Consider the following 23,770-nt stretch of genomic DNA (forward strand, 5'->3'; position numbering starts at 1 on the left):
CATCATAATTTCAAGATATAAATTATAAATGTATGTGTTAACCAAATTTAGCGTATCATATTTCATTAAAAATAAAATTTAAATGGTAAATAAAGGTAGTCCGGACGTGGCCGGGCACCAAACCTAGTATTGTAAAATCCGGAAAAACACATGGGTACATTATAGAAAAACCCAAAATTATATGTTATTTTGGTATTATAATATAATATTTTAATATTTCATTATTAAATATGTTTTTAAAAATATTTATTTCAGTTAGTAAAAAAATGACAAATCGAATTCGATTCAAGTTCAGGCTTTAATTGTTAGGCTCAAAAACCACCCAGGCGACCCGGCCAATTCCAAAATCAACCTCAAAATTCCGAGCCGATCTCGAGCCCACTTGAGATCGAGTTCAATACAACTCGGTTACACTCTATGGGGAGAATCGCGAAAATCTTTGCACAATTGTACACTCGTATTTTATTCCATATTACAAAACTTCTGGGGTTTTGGAAACCGAACAATTGACATAGTTCGTCGAAGAACACAAGTAAAGCAGGGGATTGATTCTGTTTGCGCGCCAATATTCAATCTTTTTCGACAATGGCAGCCGTATCTTCCTATTTCTCATCTTAGTCTTTCTAATATACTCCATTTCTCTGTTAATTTCTTGTAAAACATATATTTTTCATGATTTTACAGAGAGAAACTGTAGGGAATTTGAAGCAACAGTTAGAACAAGTGTTCAAAACGGCGATTAAAGCTACTGTCCCTAATGCGGCTCATGATGTGCATCCTTTGATTGCTGTTTCTGGCACTAATTTTGGCGATTATCAATGGTAATTTCAACCTGTTGTTTGACGTACGCAATTTTCATGTTGGGTCATTTAAAAATTGTCCCTTTATGTTGCTAACACAATGGTAAAGATGGGCACAGATCGTATGACCCCAAATTTACGACAGCCCGTAAACACTGGGTTATTGTTGCTGGTGATTAAGGGCAGTGATTTTATTCCTGAGCAATTTTTTGTTATTTTGTGCAGCAACAATGCTATGGGTTTGTTCGGCAAGATTAGGGGAACAATGTCTGAATTTAAAAACCCACTTACGGTTGGTGAGGTAAAGTTTTCTTGCATAACATTTTTTTGGCAGTGATCAACCAAAAAATAATCCGGTTTCTCAAGTACTTTCTTTTATGGGGATAATGAATGATCAGAATAAAGTACGGTTTTCCGATGAATCAGAATGAAATTGCATACAGAATTGCATTGCAGGGCGACACATACTAGGGAGTATATGAAGTGTATGGGTATAGTTAGGGTATATCGACTTCCTTTGAAATAGCAATAAGAACTTTCGCACTGATATATTTAAGTAATCTTTGGTGGTGATTGTTTTCTTTTTGCTGTTACAATTTACAATTATGCAGGCTATCATGAACAATTTGCCCAAAACAGAAATGATAGAGAGCTGCTCTGTTACGGGACCAGGGTTTGTGAATATTGTTCTGTCGAAGACATGGTTGGCTAAGGTGATTGGAATTTCATTATGCTCAACATTTTGTGCTATAGCCTACATGTTTATGACTTTTCAATTAACCAATTTAGGATACTTGTGCAGAGCATACAAATGATGCTTAGGGAAGGCATTCAAACATGGGCTCCAAAATTGTCGATCAATACGGCAGTAGTGGATTTTTCATCACCTAATATTGCAAAGGAGATGCATGTAGGTCACTTGAGATCAACCATTATTGGAGATACTCTGGCATGTATGCTTGAGTTTTGTGGTGTTCAAGTGCTGCGGAGAAACCATGTTGGCGATTGGGGTACACAGGTATAATTGGTTCTTTGCTATGTTTGTAGGACTTGACTGACATGTAATTGCGTGTGTGAGTTTGAGTGTCGAAATGGTTGTTTTGTGAAAACATCATTTAATTGGCCTAAAATGAAGTGTCTAAGTGTCGTCGATAAAACATTTATTAGCCAAAGTGAGGTATTGAAGTAATGATGATTATATATAAGCATGGAGAGTTGGAAACTGATATTCAGTTACGTGATTTTTTCTCTCTTATGAACATTTTTAAGGTGTTATCCTCTTCAATATTTCATTATGTTTCTGCTTTCTTGGGGTTTGAAGTTGAAATTTGATTGTTATATGCAGTTTGGGATGCTTATTGAGTTCCTGTTTGAGCAATTTCCACAGTGGGAGGATGACAATGAAATTCCTATCAAGGATCTTGAGGTGAGTGGGATTTTTGTGATTAACTCGAGGTGAATTTGACAACTTGTTTGTAGGACAAAAGTATCGTTTTACTTTCCAATGAACATGTTGTTAAATGAAGATTGATAGATGTACTACCTGTTTTAAAAATGTTTTTTTCCTTTATGATACGGAGTAGAATGAGCATAGAGGAGGAGAAGATACTGTTTAAAAAGCTAATTGTTTAATATTATTGACTCACTTGGCGTATTATGAGCATAGAGGAGTAGAAGAGATTGTTTTGACTAGGAATTTGCTTGACATGTTTATAGGCCTTCTACAAGCAGTCCAAAAAACGATTTGATGATGATGCCATCTTCAAAGAAAGGGCACAAAAGGCGGTGGTGAGCCTTCAGGTAAATTATTAGATTTCTGGTGCTTCCAGGTTGTTTTATCTGACAGCTATTATCTGCTACCTATAGACCTTGGCCAGCCCTTTTGGTTTCAGTCAAGGACGAGTACAGTTTGTGTTTTGCTGTTTAATTCACCTTTTGCTTATACACAGGGTGGAGAACCAAAGTATCGGAAGGCATGGGCTCAAATCTGTGAAATTAGTCGTAGGGAATTTCAGAAGGTTTATAAACGGCTCGGGGTTCACATAGAGGAAAAGGTATTTCCGTTGCTTCAAAGTACTTTGCATTATGGCTAAAAAAGTTCTAGTGTATACTACTCCATTAATCACCATTACACTAGGCTCGTTTCTTACGGTTGAGTCCTGTTGCGCACAACTTTGTTTATGTAGGGTGAAAGTTTTTATAATCCGTATATTTCAACCGTTCTGGAGGGTTTTAGCAATCAAGGTTTGATTGAAGAAAGCGATGGAGCTCAGGTTATCCACGTTGGAAAAAAGATTCCTCTTATTGTTGTGAAAAGAGATGGAGGTTTCAATTATGCTTCCACTGATTTAACAGCTCTTTGGTAAGTGTTTTTGTTTTATGGAGGTAAAGTGTTAGTCTATGATATTTAGACTCGGTTAAAAGTCTCATCTTACACAAGTGTGTGTCCAAATGTCACACTTGGCCAGATTTCGAAATGATCTCATGTTTTTGGCTTAAAATCAAGAGTCCAATTGGCATAATCATGTCCCAGTATTGAGTGTCGCATGCACATGTAAAGTAATGTGAAGAGTCTGAGTAACATTAGTCTTGAGTTATTCTGAACTTTAAGTGCAGACAAGTCTATCCTGATTTGTTGCAGAACAGTCACAAAATAACAACTTTTCAGAACTCACAAGTCACAACTGTATCTCAGAATGAACTGGCATTCTAGGATTCCTGCCATATACGAAGTCGAAGCTAAATGAGTTAGCTTTCATCTCCAACTGGAATAATGAAAAAATGCTTTCAATGCAAATAAAGATAATTGAAAATGGTCAATTATAACCGGTGATATGGAGCAATGATATGGTCAATTATAACTGCAGTAGTTAATGCTGTCGGAATGCTCCTTTGTAATTATTTTTGCTGCCATGTTGTATCATTGTTTGGAATCCTTTCAACCTCTTAGAATGAATTTCGTTTTTCCTTTAACTCGTCCTTTTCATTTTGTTGTATTCTGGCTCTGGCATCTGTGTGACTGTTTCTTTTGAAATGACTTATCTTATTGATTGCATTAATTAGGTATCGCCTCAATGAAGAAAAGGCTGAATGGATTATATATGTAACTGATGTTGGTCAGCAGGAGCACTTTGAAATGTTCTTCCTTGTAAGTATGTTTTTAATATAAGAATATAAGATGGTGACAGTTGTCTTTTTAGTATAATATAGTGTCCTTTTCAGCGGTTTTTGCAAGTGTGTTAAATTTTCTTGTTATACCTGTCCGGGACTCTCAACCTTAAGTGTAGTCTCCTTCGCACCCTTTATATATAATGTCATTGTTTTCTTATTTGGAACAATATCTAATGTGGATAAGTACATTTTTGTTTTGGTTTTATATCTCAGATGACTTTTATATATTGATTAGGAAAGTATATTTTACAGGCAGCAAAAAAAGCAGGGTGGCTTCCGCTTAATGACAATGCTTATCCTAAAGTAACTCATGTGGGTTTCGGACTTGTACTGGGGAATGATGGCAAACGTTTCCGTACTAGAAGCTCTGAAGTGGTCCGTTTGGTTGATTTACTTGATGAAGCCAAAAATAGGAGCAAGCAAAAACTTATTGAGCGAGGTATTACAAAATGAATACGAGTTTTGTCCTTTTGATTCCTTTTATTTGAGCTTCCTGTCTTAACTGTAGAAATAGGCATCGCTACAATCTATTAATCTTCACTGGAGTCTAAAATGAAATGAATCTTGATATAGGTAAAGCTGAAGAATGGACTGAGGAGGAACTGGATCAGACCGCTGAAGCAGTGGGTTATGGGGCCGTAAAGTATGTTTTTAAATTTCTGTTTATATTGTTTCCATATTACATTAGCTTATTGCAAGTTTGTGTATCACTATCGAGGCGTGTGGAAAAATGACCAAGTCTTTGGTAAGACGATATATGTTACATGTGATTGCTTATTTCTCCCTTGAACTTCCTTATGCATATGCTCGTTATAATTTTTTTTTAATGTATTATCAGGTTTGCTGACTTGGTGAATAATCGACTATCAAACTACACCTTTAGCTTCGATCATATGCTTAATGATCAGGTCCTTGCTCTTATTTTCTCTTATTCCTCTTTCTCGATTATGATGACCTCTTTCATTAAGTTAACCGTCTTCTAAGGTGTTTTTTGAATATAATGGAAGGCCTAGAAAATACCGTAGAAGAGAGAAAATATAATGATGATATTGTTACACGCTACGCTTCATTCTTATTGGCCACTTTTGACCCAATGGACAAGGGTCATTCTTAAGAAACTGTGGTGAACTACAAAAGTTTCCCCTTGTATTCAAGCTTCAGAAATTGTTCAATGAATGAAGATTGCCATAGAAATGAGGTTTTTTAAAGAAAGGACGCTGTTGCAATTTCATATTTTACTGAATTTACCAAGGGACGCTTTTGTAAGCTTTCTCTTGAGTTTTCTTTTCCTCGCAATAAAGGTTATAATTTGCATTCTATGTTTTGGAAACAGGGAAAGACTGCTGTTTATTTACTCTATGCACATGCTCGAATTTGTTCGATTATCAGGAAATCTGGTAAAGACATTGAAGAACTGAAGGTTAGCTATTTTTTCTCCCCTCATTTCAAAGTTCACTACCCAAAGTGCTGAAAAGTGAAAACTTGAATATTTTCTGGATTATTTATTTATTTATTTATTTAATGTTTCTAAAAGATTTCAGTACCAATATATCTGACCTTCTTTTAAGCTTTTTGCTGATAATGGACTTTCAAGTACATTAATTGAGGCAAGTGCCATTATGTTTGACGCTTCTTGTCTGATGACTTACCGACTTTATTTTTATGTAGGGTGGAGAGCTAGTTTTGGATCATGCAGATGAGCGTGCATTGGGGCTTCATTTGCTTCGATTTTCTGAGGTGAATGTTTATTTTCTGTAGATCTTGACATTTAGATAAATAAGCCCAGGATATAAAAAAACCTGTTGTTAACTATCTTATTATAGGTTGTTTGAGTAAATAACATTATGTTTTCTGGTAACATTTAGGTAAATGGGTGTCACACAAGTATTTGTAAAGATATATAGCCTGATGTTTGCTTTTCCTTTCTTCAGATTGTGGAAGAGGCTTGTAGCAATCTGTTGCCTAGTGTACTGTGCGACTACTTGTACAATTTATCATATTTTTATACTCAGCTGTATAATAACTGCAAGGTAAAATCATCAAGTTACGCTATTCTTTTTAATGATACCTTGATGTCTGAGTTTTTCAGTCGGGACGAAAGCCTTTGGAGTCATTTACAACCTTATTTTGTAAATGTTGCAGGTGAACGGTTCAGCAGAAGAAACAAGCCGTCTATTATTATGTGAAGCTACAGCAGTGGTAATGCGCAAGTGTTTTGAACTTCTCGGAATTACTCCTGTCTACAAGATATAACCTATTGCTGCATTTTCTTTCGTATTTGTTAGCTCTTTGTACACAAGAATAGTGATTTCTGACTAACCATTGGAGTTCAGTTGTTCCGTATTAGATACTGCAGTATTGCTTAGCTATTGAATTACTGTAGTAACAAAAATTAGTTGTAATTCATGATTTGAAGCAAGATTATCTTTTACAATTGTTGGTACTATCAATCCATTTTGTTTATTTGGACCGCATATTATTCCGAATGTGAAAACTGTGGCTGTTCATTCTTACGCCCTTGAGCTCGAAACCTCTTGTAAGCTGTCAAACTATCAGCCTTGGGAAAAGATGAGCTGAAATATGATCAATCAGTCCAAGAAATCAACCCAAAGCGAAATATATTTAAGCACTGTAAAGCACATGTAGAAACAAAGCAGAACAGGACTGAATTAACTCACAATCCACAAGAACAGGATGCCTGTATTTACAATTACAGATACTAAGCTCAGTAACAGATGAATCGAATCAAATCAAATCAAATCAAACTAGTACTAAGGAGAATTTTCTGTTTATGACTAAAGCCACAATGCAAGACACTCGAGTTTTACCTATTATTATAAGCTCTCATGTTGAGTAGTGACTAGTGAACGGAAGTGATGGATCTCCAGAAGCTAAGGGTCAAACATGTTGGGTTCCGGTGAGGTAGAAGAGATCCCCGAGTTCCTGGAGCTTGAACCGAAACATGATGTGCTCAGGAGGGTCAGTAACCAAGTACATAGAGCACTTGTCTGTCAAACGCAAGGCCTTGTGCAGTGACTCCCAGTATTTCCAGTCCATCCATACGTCATGCAGTTCCGGATTCTCTTCCGTACTTACTACTAGACCTTGACGCAGCTCCATCTCCACTGTTGCTGCCGTCATTGTCACCCAACCTGCATTTTTTTTATTGTATTCACCAAATCAAATTGTATCTAAAGCAATTTAAACAAACCTATCAGAGGTTATACGTAGGCCTACGCTACTTGACCCTGATACCATTTCGTGACAGCCCAATCACTTAAACACGGTCATAACGTTTTAAACAAACCCATTAGACCATTAAGAAAAAAAAGAAAAGAAAGAGAAGGGCGAATAAGAACCGCGTGTAGACCGAGTATGAGGGTCAATCTGCAAGAGTTGTTGGATGGCGTTGTTCCATGTCGTGGATGCTATAACAGCTTCAAACCCATAAGAAACATCCGGGAACGTAGCATACTCTGATTTGAGATTATATAAACCAACCGATTTTTCTGGCACCCCAGAATCTGAAATAATCACAACAACCGACTACATTAACCACATTTCCAATATTCTCTGTCCAAGAATTTGATCCTCAGGCAGTCAGACAAATGAATTTTTACTAAATATCATTAACAAACCATTAATTTAATCCTAAGCTTTTTACTACACAGTTTCGTCATAATTTAATGACAAAATCACACTTTACCGATAAGAATAACGCAAATTCTTGTGTAATAAGACGGCTTTATACAACAATATAGTACGGAGTAGTAAATTGGATATATTTGATGACTGCCTTTTAAACTTCTGTGGGTTACACAATGCAAGTATAAAACCGTTTTACAAAAGACCAATTGTACAAATAACTCGCATGATTTACGGAAAAAAAAAGCGTAAAGAAAATAGTTGGATTTGATATAGAGGAAAGAACAGAGTTCTGTGTTTTAAAAAAATTAAATTTCTTACAACGAGTTATCTGCCCCCAGGCGAAGCAAAGTCGATTGGTTCCAGAAACGACGTAAACAGCGATATAATCCGTGTCGTTGTTGTCTGTAGCATCTTTAAGAATATTGTGAATTGATAACAAAGAAACCAACTTTGTAAATGGCTTCTCGCAAACAAACTCGTGCAACCCAGCTGCCTTGAGACGCAGAAAGCCGAACACTTGTTTATCGGTTTGAGGGTGAGTGACATGGACTGTGATATCCAACCCGGGTTTGCCGACTTGGATCATGGCAAAGGCTGATGGGTTGAAACTGCGATCGGCTAAGGCCGCGATTGCATTCATCATGGTAGTGCCTCGCTTCAGTATGAAGAAGAGATCGTCTTTGGTTTCAGGTATGTCCATGTCTTCCATGATGGTTGAGTTTCTTGGAAGAGTTGGTTATTTTTGGGAGGAATCTGTTATGAGAGATAAGCTGTTTCTGTTACAAATAAAACAGATTTGATGATTGTCCGCTTTCCAATTCTTTTTTATAACATTCAGCGAATTGTAAGGATTTTGTGTAAGACAACTTTACATTCGAGTTGATATAAAATGGTGCGTCATATATCTTATTCAAATACTTGTGTTTTTTTAAAACGAAAACATTTTCAAAACATTTAGAGTTCTTTGTTTTAAAATGTTAACAAACATTCGATGATTATCGGACTACAAAATGCTTAACTCCAAAACGATTTTGAAAATGTTACGAAAACATTTTCAAAACATTTCAAATATACCTGGAGTATTTTATGCATGACGACGGGATCGCAATGATACTAACTAGAGTCAAAACCGACACTGGACCAAAAACCGACTCAAAATTCAAATCCTGACTCCAACAACGAGTCAAACACAAAAAAAAACTCCACACAATGCTTCCATGCTAAGTATACACGGTATACTTGATGGTCAAGTACAATCATATCCTACAAAACCTAGGATAGAACAAACCACAAATCCAAATGCTTGATAGTGACAAGACAACTCGAAGACCCGCGGACATGCTCGCGCCTCTTCAAACAGCCTACATGGCTACGTTGCCCAAAACGCACACCACCACACAAATCCTCTATAAATACCTCTCAAATGCCACCATTTGAAGGTACGCGAGAGTCCGCCCCTTCTTTTCTCCCTTAAAATTCTAGACCTCGACTTCTCGAGTCAACAAACGACACGTATTTTCGACTTACGGATTGAAAATATGAGCCTTACACATTGTTTGGTACTGTCATCGTGCATTAAACCACTTGAATTACCACTTCGACCAACTACACCATCACTAAAACAAAGCAACACTCCATATTTTACAAAAACGATTTTAAATCGAGTTTTCCGACTCACAAGTTTTTACATTTTGTCGATTTCTCGTTAAGCAATCTAGCATGTAAGTATGAGGGTGTAATTAATCCTCTTCTTTCATGTTCTTTTTATATGTTTTCATGACTTTAACATGATAAAACATGCATAACATGATACAAAATAAATATTGATTGATTGAACCAAAACTGAGTTTTGACTAGAGACAGAGGCTGGTACTCTAGTAGTCACCACTACCAACCTCGCGCCTCTTTAGGCCTCCCCAGCCAGAACTCAAATGTGTTTGAGTTCATCTTTTCCTCTATTTTCATTTCTTATTTGCAATCGGTTTTTACCATTTCAAATCTTTTTTATGATGAGCATTTTTAACCATGAATTATATTCACCCTTGACTCTTCATGCGCGCCATGACGGTTTAATCCGTGACTCGGTGATAATATTTGGTTTATTACATTTTTAAAGGGTATTTTAAAGTCCTCTTTTCATTTGTTTACATTTGCAAAATACCATATTAGTCATACATGGATAATCATCATTGGTTCTACATACCATGTCGGTTTAACCCGAGTACGATGATAAACTTTGATTAATTACAAAGCAACGAACTTAATATGATTAGTTCATATTAAGCATTTTTTTACACTCTTCTTACAAAACAATGAACTTAATATAATTAGTTCATATCAAACATTTCTATACCCTTTTTTTTACAAAACTATTCATGTCAAGCTTGCAAAACCGAACCCGACATCGAATATTATCAAGACAATGATAATTATTCTGAGTCCCGTTCTTCATATTAGCACAAAAACGGTCTTAACGACCTTTTCAACAAAAGCGGATTTTAACACCCTTTTACAAATGATTCACAAACATTTTTAACAACCAGGAGAGGCTCTATAGGTCGCCTGATGGCTCGCGCCCCAATGCAGCTCATGTTTTCTACATTTCAAATCTGGGCAGACCCCCTTGCATCGCCAATAGGTTCGCGCCTCAATTGCTGCCTGACACTGCTCTTGTCCCATTTCCAGCACTCGTCCAGGACGATCCCGACTTGGTTAACCCGAATACAAGACGGATCAGATTGACGCGTTTGCATTTTATATTTTACATTCTAAAACACTTTTTTAAGACAAATGGATCATGTTAAGCACCATATATAAACCTAACTTGGTAAATGGATGTTTAATTTCCGTCTTGCATGCAAATCAACATTAAATCCAACTCGACATCAATTACTTGATATTTGGATAAACAACCAACATAGAAAATCTCACATGTTAGGTTTAAACTTGTGGATGCGCATTCATGCATTTAATCCGTTTTATCAACTTTTGCACTTAACCAACCAAGATCGATCAGTAGAGGCTGTTACCGCGGGCGGGGTTGAGTGTTTAATTAAAGAGCTTCCCAATACGTACCCTCACCTCTTACTCATAAACTTTGGATAGTGGACTGTAATACTACGATTTTATGTATCTTAGGGTACTCTATCGAGTGGGGCTTACTCTGTCGAGTAAGTAACCTTTTACGCAAAACAGTATACTGCCTGTAGGGTACTCAATCAAGTAAGCTTGACACTCGATCGAGTAAAAGGTCACTCGATCGAGTAAGTCACTTACTCGATCGAGTAAGTGAGTTGACGGGTGATTTTTGACGGGTTTGTTAATAATACGGATTGATATTTAAGACGTTCGTCACTTTTCCTTAAAACACTTTTACAACCTAAACCTGCAAAGAGAAGATTAAGAAGTTACGTTAAATCATCCTCGCCGCATTATTAGCAAATCCCGAAGCTAGGAGTGTCGGATTTCATTGTTTTTTACGCCTTTGTGATCATTGTGTTGAAGGTAAGCTTTACATATAAATTTTATAATGTTTTGTTAAAGTTGGTTAAACCCTAATTGAGTGATTTGGGGTTTGGGTGATTTATGTGAATATGGTTGTGATTGTATGTATGTATGTATAGGAGGAGGATTCGTTGAGGAGAGATTCTGACTTAGCTGCTTGATCATCTGTTGGTGTTTACATTTTCAGGTAGGGTTTCCCTACTCAGTATTAGTTACACAGCATGTGGTGATTGTGGTTGTGATTATTGGTTAATTATGTTGTTGGTTGATCTTGACGGTTGTTGATTTCATATTGTTGATTGGTTTGTATCATCTGTGATCTTGGGCGCGAATCGGGTGAGTGGAGTCACTTGCGGGAGTGGCTTCACGCCCTTGATTCGCCCTCTGTGGAACCCATCACAGAGGGGATGTGCACATTAATGAACTTGGGTTTATCGTTCGATGGAGATGGGCAGGGATTTAGTGGGTACGGCTGCGGTCCCCCACTGGCGGCGTGGATTACTTGTTGCGATGGGTACTCTGGCAGGGCTACACACTTTAGTGTGTAGTCAGTTATGTGGAGATTGGAGATGGAGACTGGAGATTTGTTGAACTGTATGTGTTCTTGTTACATTGTGGCATTGTTTTATGTAATTAGTATTGACCCCGTTAACTGTTTTAAAAACTGTGGTGATCCATTCGGGGATGGTGAGTAGTTGTTGAGCAGGTATGAGACGATGCGCTTGGGTTAGCTGGGATGAGTCACCACGATGCAGTCTTAGAGTCTTCCGCTGTTTTTGGACTAGCTGTTTATTTTGATTTGAGAACATTTGTATTTACTTTTACCAGTTTTGGAGTTGGACATGTATTCACTTTAAACTTTATTACTATTTAAGTATGTTTCTTTATTGTCATTTGATTATCATTGCCTCGGATAACCGAGATGGTGACGTTCTCATACCTTTAGTGGTCCTGGTAAGGCACTTAGAGTATGGGGGTGTCACAAAGTGGTATCAGAGCGACGATCCTGAAACCTGTAACCAATGAACCTAATGAACATAGGGGGTCAAACTAAAATGAACTCGGGTAGGAATTATAGGAGCTAATACAAAGACTTGAGAGACGTCCTAAAGCCGCGAACTCGCCCTACAATTTTGAACCGGTCACATAGGATATGTGTCGGGATCGTTATGTGTTTATCTTGTGCTTTGTGTACCTATATAGTAATATGTGGTATGAATCGGTGGATGTATGCATGTGGAGGATGGGAGATATGAATTGAAAGATGATGATGATATGAATTGTATGTTGTGACACCCCCATACTCCAAGTGCCTTACCAGGACCACTTAGGTATAAGGACGTCACCATCTTGGTTTCTCGAGGCAATGATAATCATAAGACAATAACGAAACATATTTTAAAGTAAATAATATTTAACGTGATTACAGTTCTCAAAACTGTTTACTTTCAAAATACTATCAAGTGTCAAATACAGCGAAAGACTTCTAAACTGCAACGTGGTGACTCATCCCAGCTATCCCATACGCATCGTCTCATACCTGCTCAATAACTGCTCACCACCCCCGAATGGATCACCACAGTTTTTAAAACATTTAAACGGGGTCAGTACTAATTACACAAAAACAAATACCATAAAGGAATAATATCACAAACAGCACAAACAGCTCAACAAATCCATCTCAAATCTCCACACAACTAACTATACACTAAAGTGTGTAGCCCTGCCAGAGTACCCATCGCAACAGATACTCCACACCGCCAGTGGGGGACCGCAGCTGTACCCACCAAATCCCCGCTTATCTCCATCGAGCGATAAACCTATGTTCATTAATGTGCACATCCTTTCTGTGGCGGGTTCCACAGAAGGCGAATCAAGGGCGAGAAGCCACTCTCGCAAGTGACTCCACTCAGCCAGGGACGCACCCCGAAGAACGCAGACAGTTAAACAATAACCACAATACAACATCAACAACCGTCTGAAACAATCAACAAAATAAAATCACAACCGTCTGAATCAACCAACAATCACTACACATTATGTAATTATACTGAGTAGGGAAACCCTACCTGGAGAAGCAACCACCACAGACGATCTAGCAGCTAATCAGAATTCTCCTCTACGAATCCTCCTCCGATAACATGTATACATTCAATTACTACCACACACATACAAATCACCCAAAATCCTCAAAATCACTCAATTAGGGTTTTAAAGAAACTCAACCAAATGCTATAAAAATTATACAAGGAACTTACCCTTGACACGATGATCACAACGGCGTAAAGAACAAGATGATCCGACTCTCCTAGCCTTGGGAATTTGCTAATGATGCGATGAATCAACATACGTAACTTCCTTCTCTCAATTTAGGTTTTTAGAATGATAAAAAGATTTAAGAAAAATGACGGAACTCATTATATATTAATCTCGCATCATTAACAAAACCCGTCAAAACTCAGCCCGTAAACTCACTTACTCGATCGAGTAAGGCACTTACTGTAATACCCAGGATATTTAAGAACGTTGTTGACCGATCTTGTGGACCAAACAGACCTTAGGGATGAATGGGTGAGGAATCAGGCTTGTAACATGAGTTTATAGGATTGTTTACTCGACCTAGCTGAGACTACTCGGCCGAGTATCACCTATACTCGACCTAGTAGAGCCTACTCGGCTGAGTACTCCTGTACTCGACTGAGTATGGCTGCTGTCGACACGTTAATATAAAATGCAAGTTCGCGAGATTCATTTCATTTTTCCCCATTTCCTCGACAGTTTCTCTTTCTCTAACCCTAGCCTATATCCCTCTCCTATCACCCCATCTCTTTACACTCTAATGTTTATAGCCTAAACCTTCACCATGGGAAGGACGGGATTCGCTGGGGAAGGATGACGTGTGTGGTGGCCGTCTATGTCACCGCCGATGCGTAATGTTAGGTAAGTTTCTGCCTTGTGTTCTTTTGGGTAATTCTTTGAGTATAGTTGTGTAATAGGAGATGGTTATCATTGTTAGGATGCTTATTGGAGTCGTGCGTGGCTGTGTATGGAGGTCTTACATGCTTTGCGACGAGGTAGGGTTTTCCTTACTCAGTTTACTGTTAATTGATTAAGACATGATTGTATTGTAATTGTTGTTATCTGCTGATCATCGGAGTATGGGCGTTGTTGTGACGGTGCTGGTGTGGAGTTGTTGTGACAACAGTGATGTTGTATGTGTTGTGATTGTGGTGGAGTCACTTGCGGGAGTGGCTTCACACCCTAGTTCGCCCTCCGTGGAACCCGCCACGAGAGGGGATGTGCAAATTAAGGGACAGGGATTGTTGTCCCTCGTTGAAGAGCTGGACTAGGTGGGAAGGGCTGCGGTCACCCACTGGCGGCGAGGATTACCTGTTGCGATGGGTAATCTGGCAGGGCTACACACTTCGGTGTGTAGTCGGTTACTGTGCGAGAACGAGAGACTGAGTTAGAGGATGATCAGCTACTTACATTGTTGACATGTCTTACATTTGATTAGTTAGTACTGACCCCGTGTTGTTTTGTGGTGTCTGCGGTGATCCATTCGGGGATGGTGAGTAGTTGGCTTAGCAGGTACTGTTGATTGTGCTGCTAGGATTGGAGGGATCGAGTCATCACGCTACCAGTCTAGAGATACAGTGTCATGAGTGTTGTAGATGTATCTTTATTGTAAAGAGTTTGTATTTAGTCATATTGTATAAGGTATATTATTATTCTATAATTGTTCTTCTATTGTCTAATTTGGTCTACTTCCTTGGAAAACCGAGATGGTGACACCGTCATACACTGGAATGGTCCTTGGTAAGGCGTTCTGGTGTGCGGGGGTGTTACAAAGTGGTATCAGAGCCGACGATTTTGGAACCTGAACCAATAAATCTAATGAATATAGGGTGTCAATTAAAATGAACCTGGTGTATGTACGTTGGGAGCCCCAGCCGATGCTAGATTTTGGGTGAGTAGGCGCCCTCATTTCAAAATCATGGCCCCATCGAACTTAAGCCAGACACGGGAAAAAGAGTAGCTAGTGAGAGTCATGGTTTGATTGGTGATGATTATGTGCATCTATGTTTATGTTGATATGTGTCAAGGTATGTGTGTAGGAAAGTTTGGAGTGGGTGATAGAATGGTTGCGATGTGCGACCAGAGGTAAGTTAATAAATTTGTTAAACGATGATTGCGTTATGTGGTGATTGCTGCTTGGTAAATGTGATTAAGGCGTATATCTTGTGATTAGCGGAATCTGTAATGATGTGATATAAGAGCTAAATCTTACAGGTACCGTAATTAATTGCTAAGTATACTAAAAGGATAGGGTGTAGTCATTTCATAGCATAGTGAGGAATGAAGGTAGAAATGATGATCGTTTTGATAGTGGATGTACAAAAATACGTGTTGTTATGTGTTTATGTGGTGGAAATCAGCTTTAATAGTGACGAGCCGGTTGCACGGAACTCCAAAAGACATTATTCATTTTGCAGGAACAATGAAAATAATGATTCCCTCTTCACTCCTGGAAACTCGACCGAGTAGGTGGCTGTACTCGACCGAGTAGACCATACTCGGCCGAGTATCAAGCTACGCAACCGAGTATCCGTTTGGTGAAAATAATAATCGCTTCTGTTCTTTAAAATTCGACCGAGCAAGAAGGATACTCGACCGAGTAGTCTAAACTCGGCCGAGTAGGCCTAAACACTCGACCGCGTAGTCGACACTCGGCCGAGTATGACCAATACTCGACCGAGTAGTGCTTTATCGGGACATAAGCGGGTTATACAAAAACCCTATTTTCGTTCCTTTCTTTCTTATTTCCGCCTCCCACCTTAACATCTCCTTCTCTCTAAAGTTCCATATCCCTCATTTCTCAAGCTTTTGGGTAAAACCTTGGTGTTCCACTTGCTCTTGCTTGCCCCAAATCAGTTTAAGGTAAGATGTAAACTTAATTTCCTCCTTTGTTTTCAAAGTATATGGTATAATCTCAGCTATACTTCGAATTTTTCTTTGTAAAACAACTGAAATTTAGTCCCCAACTTATTGATTCTTGGATTCAATTGTATATAGATCTCGTGTAAGCCTTGTTTAATTAATTTCATGGTTTAAAATTCAATTTCTGTATTCTAGGGTTACCAAAAACGAAACCCTCTTTGTTTGATGATTATTCTTTAACTTGAAACAACATAAAGCTTGTAACTATATAAGTTGTATAGTAGTTGGTGATTTTCTGATAAATTGTTTTAAAAGATCGTTCTAAAATCGATACACAATTGAAAACAGTCAGTCTCTTGCGCTAAGAATTGTTATGTCAATTCCCTGTTAAAGCTTGTTCTTTTGCAGTATGGTGAAAACCAGAGGCTTACCCAACAAAAGAACTCGTGCTAATATCCAGCTTGAGACTGGTCAATCAAGCAGTGGACCCGTAGTTCCGCCGGTGGAGGCACATCCATCGGTAATATTCTCTGATTTCAATCATCGTAAGGCTTTTGTGGCCCTTATGCGCCGCCCTTTCCGTCCCACCCGCTGTGTTAATCCTGGTATCCTTGAGACTTTAGGGATCAAAGAGGACATATTTCATATCTTTCAGATTTTGGGTATGGAGGGGTTGTATCATCTGAGGAAGAATCCTACCCCCACTTGACCTTGGAGTTTTTGAGCTCTTTTGTTTATGATAAGAAGGGAAAGACTGTTTCTTTTCGTTTCATGAATGAAGATCATGAGCTTACCCTAGATGAGTTTGCTGACCATTTGGGTCTAGAGGCCGAGGGGGAAGGGTACCTTAGTGATGTGACCAAGAACAGTGGTGCACCTCTTTACCTTCCATATTTGACTGGCAGACCCGCCCCTAGTTCCAGTGCCATGCTGATTAATGATGTGCAACACGTTTCCCTTCGTATGTTTATGAGGATGTTGACCTGTTTGCTGTACTCGAGAGATGACGTGAGCAAGCTCAATTCTCACGAAGTCATGCTCCTTATGTCTTACCTTAACCTACACCGTCAGAAACCGTTCTACTACGGTGCTCTGGTGTAGTGTGCTCTAGTCTTGAGCGCATGGCACGATCCGATACCCGACACATAGCTTGCGGGGCCATAGTGACCCGCTTAGCTCGGCGACGTGACAGATTTTGAGGCCCCACCTCCCGAGGGGAGTGAGTATGTAGAGATTGTGCCTACCATGGACGCTCGATCGGCGTCGAAATGATGGTTGAGGAAGATGGATGACGGGTCTTATGCCCGGAGGGTGAGGGGATCCATGTGGATGGTGCTTAGGACCCGACCCATCTCCGTTGTTGACCATTTGGGTGAGTGGGAGACTTGTGCCATTCCTAGACCGAGCCCAGACCTCCACCGATTGACCCACAGATTCTCTTGGACCTACCTAAGCCGGTCACCGTGCTCGAGGGACAAAGACAGACACCTCCCCCACCTCGGGAGCGCCGTGGAGTAAGGTAGTCTAGGGCAGACCCGGTTGTACCTGAGCCCCCTTACTCCGTCCCTGACTTCTACCCTTACCAGTACTCGCCCTACCCCACAGTGCATGACCCCAGGATCCGGCCCGCATGACCGGGCCGAGCGGATCTCTCTACTTTGGTGCTCTGCAACTTTGTATGAGATGACCCTTAACTAGGGCATAGGGACACAACTTGCATGCCTGCGGTGGAGGGGACCGGGAGTGGATACGGGAGTATTCCACGGCCTACGGAGTTGACCCGAGTTTCGGAGACCTCCAGAGGAGACTGAGTTTGGCTGCCTTGCGGGACCGTGAGGAGCCAACTCGGATAAACTAAGAGGAGATTTATCAGCAGCAGCAGCAAGTTTTCCAGTGTGGGCGGGCGCAGATATTTACGCGCGGTGGTGATGATGACATGGAGGAGGGTCCTCGTTATTGATCTTGTGTTGTTAGATTGTTTGGTTTGATTTCTTTGATGTTGGATTTATTTCGTTTGTGTTGGATTTATTACTTCTCTATGGGATGTTGCTTTCGGGATTTTTTATCTACTGTTGGATGACTGTACTCGGCCATAAGGCCGTTATTTACTTTATTTATCATGTGGAGACGAGTTGGATTTTGTTATGTTAGGAATTAGTTGTGTTTGATATCGTGGTGAAGAGTTTGGTTACAGGTTATTTGGTGAATTCTCTACGTGGTGTCGTCAAAACGCCCTATGCCTGTCATAACTCGACCGAGTATAGTCACTACTCGACCGAGTAGAGCTTACTCGGTCGAGTATACAAATGTACTCGACCGAGTAGAGCTTACTCGACCGAGTAGCCACTCATACTCGACCGATTACTGTTGATACAGAGACCCTAACGTGTAATAGCTATGTGAATGGCATGAGTTATGTGAATAATTGTATGACGGAGTTTCTGGGTGCCTTATGTTGTTATTTTGTACAATAAGTTGTTTAAAAGATGGATTATGAGTATGTCACAGGTATGCGATTGTTAGGATAACCTATCAATTCGTGAATGTTTCGTTGTATAGCATTGGTCGGTATCCAGGAACTTAAGTGTTCAGAGGGATACCCGAGTTTTTAAATAATATAGAAAAGTAACACAATACTCATACAGGGTTGTAGCTGTCACCAGTCTTAGTCGTGTATATGTTTGATTACGGTGATAATCGCCTCAACTGGTTACGAATGAAGCTGCTATCTCTTGTTACCTCGTATTTTAATTTATATATACTACTTAATTGCTGAAATATTTTTCCTCTAGGATTCACAAGCGTGTAATGTCATAACATAAGTTGTGCTACAAGAGTCTATGAGTAATGTCACAGTCATGATGTGTGCGTTGGCTTTGGGCACGGGAAGTAGCTTGTGGTGAACTTCGGGGATGAAGTTCCTTTAAGAGGGGAAGAGTAATGTCGCGGAAATAAATATTTACTTATGCCTATAATATTTAGAATCACATGTATATTATCTATGTTAGTATTCGGAATTACAATTATGTTTCCTTGAAATTATATCCATGTTGTACTCAAGTAATATGAATGTTATACTTTGCACGGATGTCTCAATTTATGTGATACTTTGTATAAGTGTACGGAATGTGGTGGTTGAGTACTGTTTGCAGTGTGTATTGTTGCTAGTCGGTGTGTCGCTTTTAACAAAAGAGTGCATATGAATTAATTAATTTCCGTAAGTATATGTGATAGTTGATGATTGGTATTGTTTGGAAGAGTAGCTGTGATAGATGATGGTGGTTGAGTAATGTTGTATGGCAGTAATGTCAGGATGGTTGGAGTGTGTGCGCTTTTATGTAGGTGGTTAGTGTCTCAGTGCGTCACCCTGAGGGGAGTGGCGTGCGGGCTGAACTTCGGGGACGAAGTTCTTTTTAAAGGGGGAAGACTGTAATACCCAGGATATTTAAGAACGTTGTTGACCGATCTTGTGGACCAAACAGACCTTAGGGATGAATGGGTGAGGAATCAGGCTTATAACATGAGTTTATAGGATTGTTTACTCGACCTAGCTGAGACTACTTGGCCGAGTATCACCTATACTCGACCGAGTAGAGCCTACTCGGCCGAGTACTCCTGTACTCGACCGAGTATGGCTGCTGTCGACACGTTAATATAAAATGCAAGTTCGCGAGATTCATTTCATTTTTCCCCATTTCCTCGACAGTTTCTCTTTCTCTAACCCTAGCCTATCTCCCTCTCCTATCACCCCATCTCTTTACACTCTAATGTTTATAGCCTAAACCTTCACCATGGGAAGGACGGGATTCGCTGGGGAAGGATGACGTGTGTGGTGGTCGTCTATGTCACCGCCAATACGTAATGTTAGGTAAGTTTCTGCCCTGTGTTCTTTTGGGTAATTCTTTGAGTATAGTTGTATATTAGGAGATGGTTATCATTGTTAGGATGCTTATTGGAGTCGTGCGTGGCTGTGTATGGAGGTCTTACATGCTTTGCGACGAGGTAGGGTTTTCCCTACTCAGTTTACTGTTAATTGATTAAGACATGATTGTATTGTAATTGTTGTTATCTGCTGATCATCGGAGTATGGGCGTTGTTGTGACGGTGCTGGTGTGGATTTGTTGTGACAGCGGTGATGTTGTGTGTGTTGTGATTGTGGTGGATGTTGGGGTTGGTGTCCTTAACAGTTAGTGCAAGGACTTATAAATCTCTAAAAGGATCAAAGGGCATACTTTGGTATTATTATCAGTTGATCCACGTTTATCAATAACGGTTGGCTTGCTAGATAAGTTTGACGTTATTGTCATACAGATGGCGGTGATCAACTGGTCCCTAAAAGTCACACCTATAGGATACGTTCGAGAGACGTGACAGTATGGAAATACTGCCATGTAGATGCCAAAATAGACTAACCAGTTAGTCCGAGTTATTTGACTAGTAATTAGTCAAATATGTGATGTTGAGATATTATATTTAATACGGATTAAATATCATGGGCTAAGGCGAATTAACCAGTTAATTCGTAAAATTAAATATACGTGATTTATATTTAATTAAATGTATATTAAAATAATTATACAATATGTTTTGTTTTGTCGGACACGAATTAATAATTGACTAACCCGTATTATTAGCGATGCCTTAATTTCCGATAACCGATAACATGATTTATAAAATAAACCGTCATATACATTTTAGCATTGGGCGAGATGGACCTCGAGCTAAAATTAAGAGGAAGTGGAAGCCCACTTCCCCATGCATGCACTCGGTCCGGCCGAACCAAACAAAAGGAGAGACTCCCTTTCCTTTTGACCTAGACAATTTCATTTGCAAAAAACTAGGGTTTTGAAGAGTATTCTTCTCTGAAAAACCTGAGATCTCTCATCTCGACAAAAACTCACATCAGTTCTCCCTATATTGCAAGGCAATCGGAGAACACTGTTCTAGCACAAGGGCATATCTCGGACAAAGTCTTGGGTGTAACGATTAGGAGGAAATCGCTTAGATTTCTTTACGCCGCAATTTAAAGGACCCGAGGTTGATTTCTTATTCCTTATCGTTTTTATGTTTTATGACAATATTCACATGTAAATTTTACGTTATAGTCCTACAATTAAAGGGGTAGTATACGGATATTAACCCACAAGTGGTATCAGAGCGAGGCCACGTGAATTTTTATATGTGTTTTTCATAAAACGTTTTTGAAACGATGATTTTGTGCTTCGAATTCCGTGCCTTGTATTCACGGCAGAAATTTTTTAAAACCGTGTCATGTATTACACGGTATTTTCATCTTTTTCGATTTGGTATTTTGCATATTGTTGTTTTATACAGAGATTATAACAATATGTCATGTTTTGTCAATTGTCAAATTTGTTTTAATGCAATTTTGATCGAATTTGCAATTGTTTTTGTATCGAAATATGTTTTCACGAGGGTTTTGGATTTTCCAGAGATTTTTGCACTCGATCGACCATGTTTTTAATCGATCGAGTGGCTTTTCTGAATATTTTTTGCTCGATCGAGTCCCTGCTGTACTCGATCGACCCTGTTCCAAAATTTTTTTGCTCGATCGAGTCCTTGCTGTACTCGATCGACCTGCTTTCAAAACCCATCTGCTCGATCGAGTTGTCCTCGTACTCGATCGAGTAGTTTTGCTGATATAGGTACTCGATCGACCACCAGTTTAGTCGATCGAGCACCTCCTGATTAGCATACCTCTCGTTCGACTTGAGTTCGGTCGATCGAGCCCTCACAATCCTCGATCGAGCACTTATGTCCCTGGATCGAGGGATTTAAATCTTTAATGACTTTGAAAATTTGTTTTCTTTTGTTTTAAATTTTCATTTGGCTTAAATATGTACTTTATACGGATATAGTACACTCGCTTAATAGTGAATCGGTTCACTCACGTACCATATAGTTGTTTTAAAGCGTCTTTAAAATGACGGATTATAATGGATTAAAATTAAATGATAGAAGCGGTTTTATCACATGAATTTTAATCATTAAAAGGTGGTTTGGATAAATTTAACATAATTACGGAATTATGTCACGAATGAATTTTTTTTTTTTTAGTTGATGCATTTTTTATTTATCGTTAATTTATGAATGCCGTGAATGCCTTTTATTACGTATTTAATTTTACAAGCGATTGTAACTTAGTGTGGCCTTAGTAGAACGTGTTACCGTAATGATGGAACACGGTCTTGGTTGTATTTTGAGATCTTGTATCTCCGTTTTGGATTTTTCACTTGTAATTACAGTTTTAATTAGAATGTAAATAGGTTTATATTTGTAATTTTAAATTGTAATTTTTGAGAAGACCAAAGATGGAGACCGGATGCTCACTCCCGCTACTTGGATCAAGATGGAACATCAAGACAAGCTTTTCGGGTCCAACGGTGGATTCCAAAGTTGTATTATGTTCTTTTACTAGGATAGGCCACACTAGGAATTTTATTTACGTTTTTGCATTCCTTTATTTATTCTTCGCAACGATAATTTGCATCATTTTCCGCCTAAAAACCAAACCACCTAATTATTGCATGAAAACTGACACATATAGAGGTCACGAGTTAGTTTTCATTGACATTCTCATGTCACACGTTTTAAGCCATCATCCAAATAAATTCATTCACGACAGACGCTAGTTATTCGTTCACTTAAAATGAATTATAATTTTGATTGATGGGATCTTCCTCGTATAAACCAAAATTGAGAACGGTCTTTATAGGTCAAACTCCAATGAGTCCCTTCTTCGTCGGTAGGCATACTATGACCCCTTCTACGTCGGGTAAGTTGGAACTGATTGACCTATTTTATCTCAACACTATGGTCACTCGTACGATCCCGTGATCATGGTGGACTATAGATAGGATTTACGGAAATCTATCGACCAAGAGTTCTTACGAAAGAATTAGCTAAACAGTTGGCTTATCAATTTACTGAAATTGAGTCTTGGGATCACTTGTATCATTCTTGAGGGAGATCAATTATGCAAGTGCGAGAGTCTACATGTTTAAAATGGATTTTAAAATAGACTTAAATCACCTCGATGAGTTGCTTATTTCGTTTTGTTTTTCCTTTCCTTTTCAGTGTAGATCACGTTTTTAAACTGCTAAACAACAAATGGTGGTTCTCCGATAACCCAATGCCAAGTGCCACATTGGACCGTGAGTCCTGGCTTAGGATCTTCATGAGTCGGATGAATCGTCTACTCGGATCAAGAATGACGGATCCAACTCGCGGATCGGGAGGCGGCATTACGGAATGTCGCCGCCGACGGGAAGCTCAAATATCGCTTGAGCCCATGCCGTTAAAACCTGTGCCCCACGGCCGGAATAAACGAGATCGACAAGTATAACGATTTCGCTTTAGAAGCGGGTGCGGTAAAGAACGTACTTATTTTTGCAATGGAACCCAATTTGCATAAACGCTTCATAGCCCAAGGTGCAAACAAGATTTTCACCACGCTCACCAAGGAATTCTCGAAAGCACCGAGAATCGTGACCTATGAGCATACCACTCGCTTCTTTGATGCGAGACTCCGAGAAGGGCCAACGGTTAGCCCACACATTCTCGGCATGATTGAGAATGTCGAGAAACGGAGACCTTTAATCGTAACATCAGCGAGAATATTGTTATCGACCGTATTCTTCACTCACTCCACGATGGTTATTCGCAATTCAGAGCGAATTACTATA

The 23,770-nt window shown here is 39.3% G+C and overlaps 2 protein-coding genes across 5 annotated transcripts; one reads left to right on the plus strand and one right to left on the minus strand.

Annotated features, from left to right (window-relative positions):
- Positions 1–276: 276 nt before the first annotated feature.
- On the plus strand, positions 277–6,421 carry LOC141592413 (arginine--tRNA ligase, chloroplastic/mitochondrial-like). 4 transcript variants are annotated; one of them, XM_074413074.1, is made up of 17 exons: positions 277–594; positions 685–821; positions 1,026–1,101; positions 1,412–1,513; positions 1,603–1,818; positions 2,146–2,226; positions 2,517–2,600; positions 2,750–2,854; positions 2,987–3,162; positions 3,864–3,948; positions 4,224–4,410; positions 4,545–4,614; positions 4,810–4,879; positions 5,305–5,391; positions 5,640–5,708; positions 5,903–6,001; positions 6,114–6,421. In XM_074413074.1, exons 1-17 carry the CDS (start codon positions 586–588, stop codon positions 6,222–6,224), a joined length of 1,764 nt encoding a protein of 587 aa, XP_074269175.1. In that variant the 5' UTR covers positions 277–585; the 3' UTR covers positions 6,225–6,421. The 4 variants fall into 4 exon arrangements, with proteins under 4 accessions (XP_074269175.1, XP_074269176.1, XP_074269174.1 ...); XM_074413075.1 differs by having other exon boundaries at positions 418–588; XM_074413073.1 differs by lacking the exon at positions 277–594 and having other exon boundaries at positions 673–821.
- A 193-nt stretch (positions 6,422–6,614) lies between these two features.
- On the minus strand, positions 6,615–8,417 carry LOC141591194 (uncharacterized). The gene is made up of 3 exons (XM_074411572.1): positions 7,938–8,417; positions 7,331–7,495; positions 6,615–7,123 (listed from the first exon to the last, which is right to left on the minus strand). The coding sequence occupies exons 1-3, from the start codon at positions 8,326–8,328 to the stop codon at positions 6,870–6,872; spliced, it is 810 nt and encodes a 269-aa protein (XP_074267673.1). The 5' UTR covers positions 8,329–8,417; the 3' UTR covers positions 6,615–6,869.
- Between the last annotated feature and the right edge of the window lie 15,353 nt (positions 8,418–23,770).

This window comes from Silene latifolia, chromosome 7 (genome assembly GCF_048544455.1).
Source record: "Silene latifolia isolate original U9 population chromosome 7, ASM4854445v1, whole genome shotgun sequence".
Classification (NCBI taxonomy): Eukaryota; Viridiplantae; Streptophyta; class Magnoliopsida; order Caryophyllales; family Caryophyllaceae; genus Silene; species Silene latifolia.

Coding starts and splice junctions, on each gene's coding strand:
- LOC141591194 (XM_074411572.1), bottom strand. CDS start 8,328: ATGGAAGACATGGACATACCTGAAACCAAAGACGATCTCTTCTTCATA. Junction 7,496..7,937: donor CTGGGGGCAGATAACTCGTT/GTAAGAAATTTA, acceptor TGATTATTTCAG/ATTCTGGGGTGCCAGAAAAA. Junction 7,124..7,330: donor TCATACTCGGTCTACACGCG/GTTCTTATTCGC, acceptor AAAAAAATGCAG/GTTGGGTGACAATGACGGCA.
- LOC141592413 (XM_074413073.1), top strand. CDS start 673: ATGATTTTACAGAGAGAAACTGTAGGGAATTTGAAGCAACAGTTAGAA. Junction 2,227..2,516: donor TTCCTATCAAGGATCTTGAG/GTGAGTGGGATT, acceptor ACATGTTTATAG/GCCTTCTACAAGCAGTCCAA. Junction 4,411..4,544: donor GCAAAAACTTATTGAGCGAG/GTATTACAAAAT, acceptor ATCTTGATATAG/GTAAAGCTGAAGAATGGACT.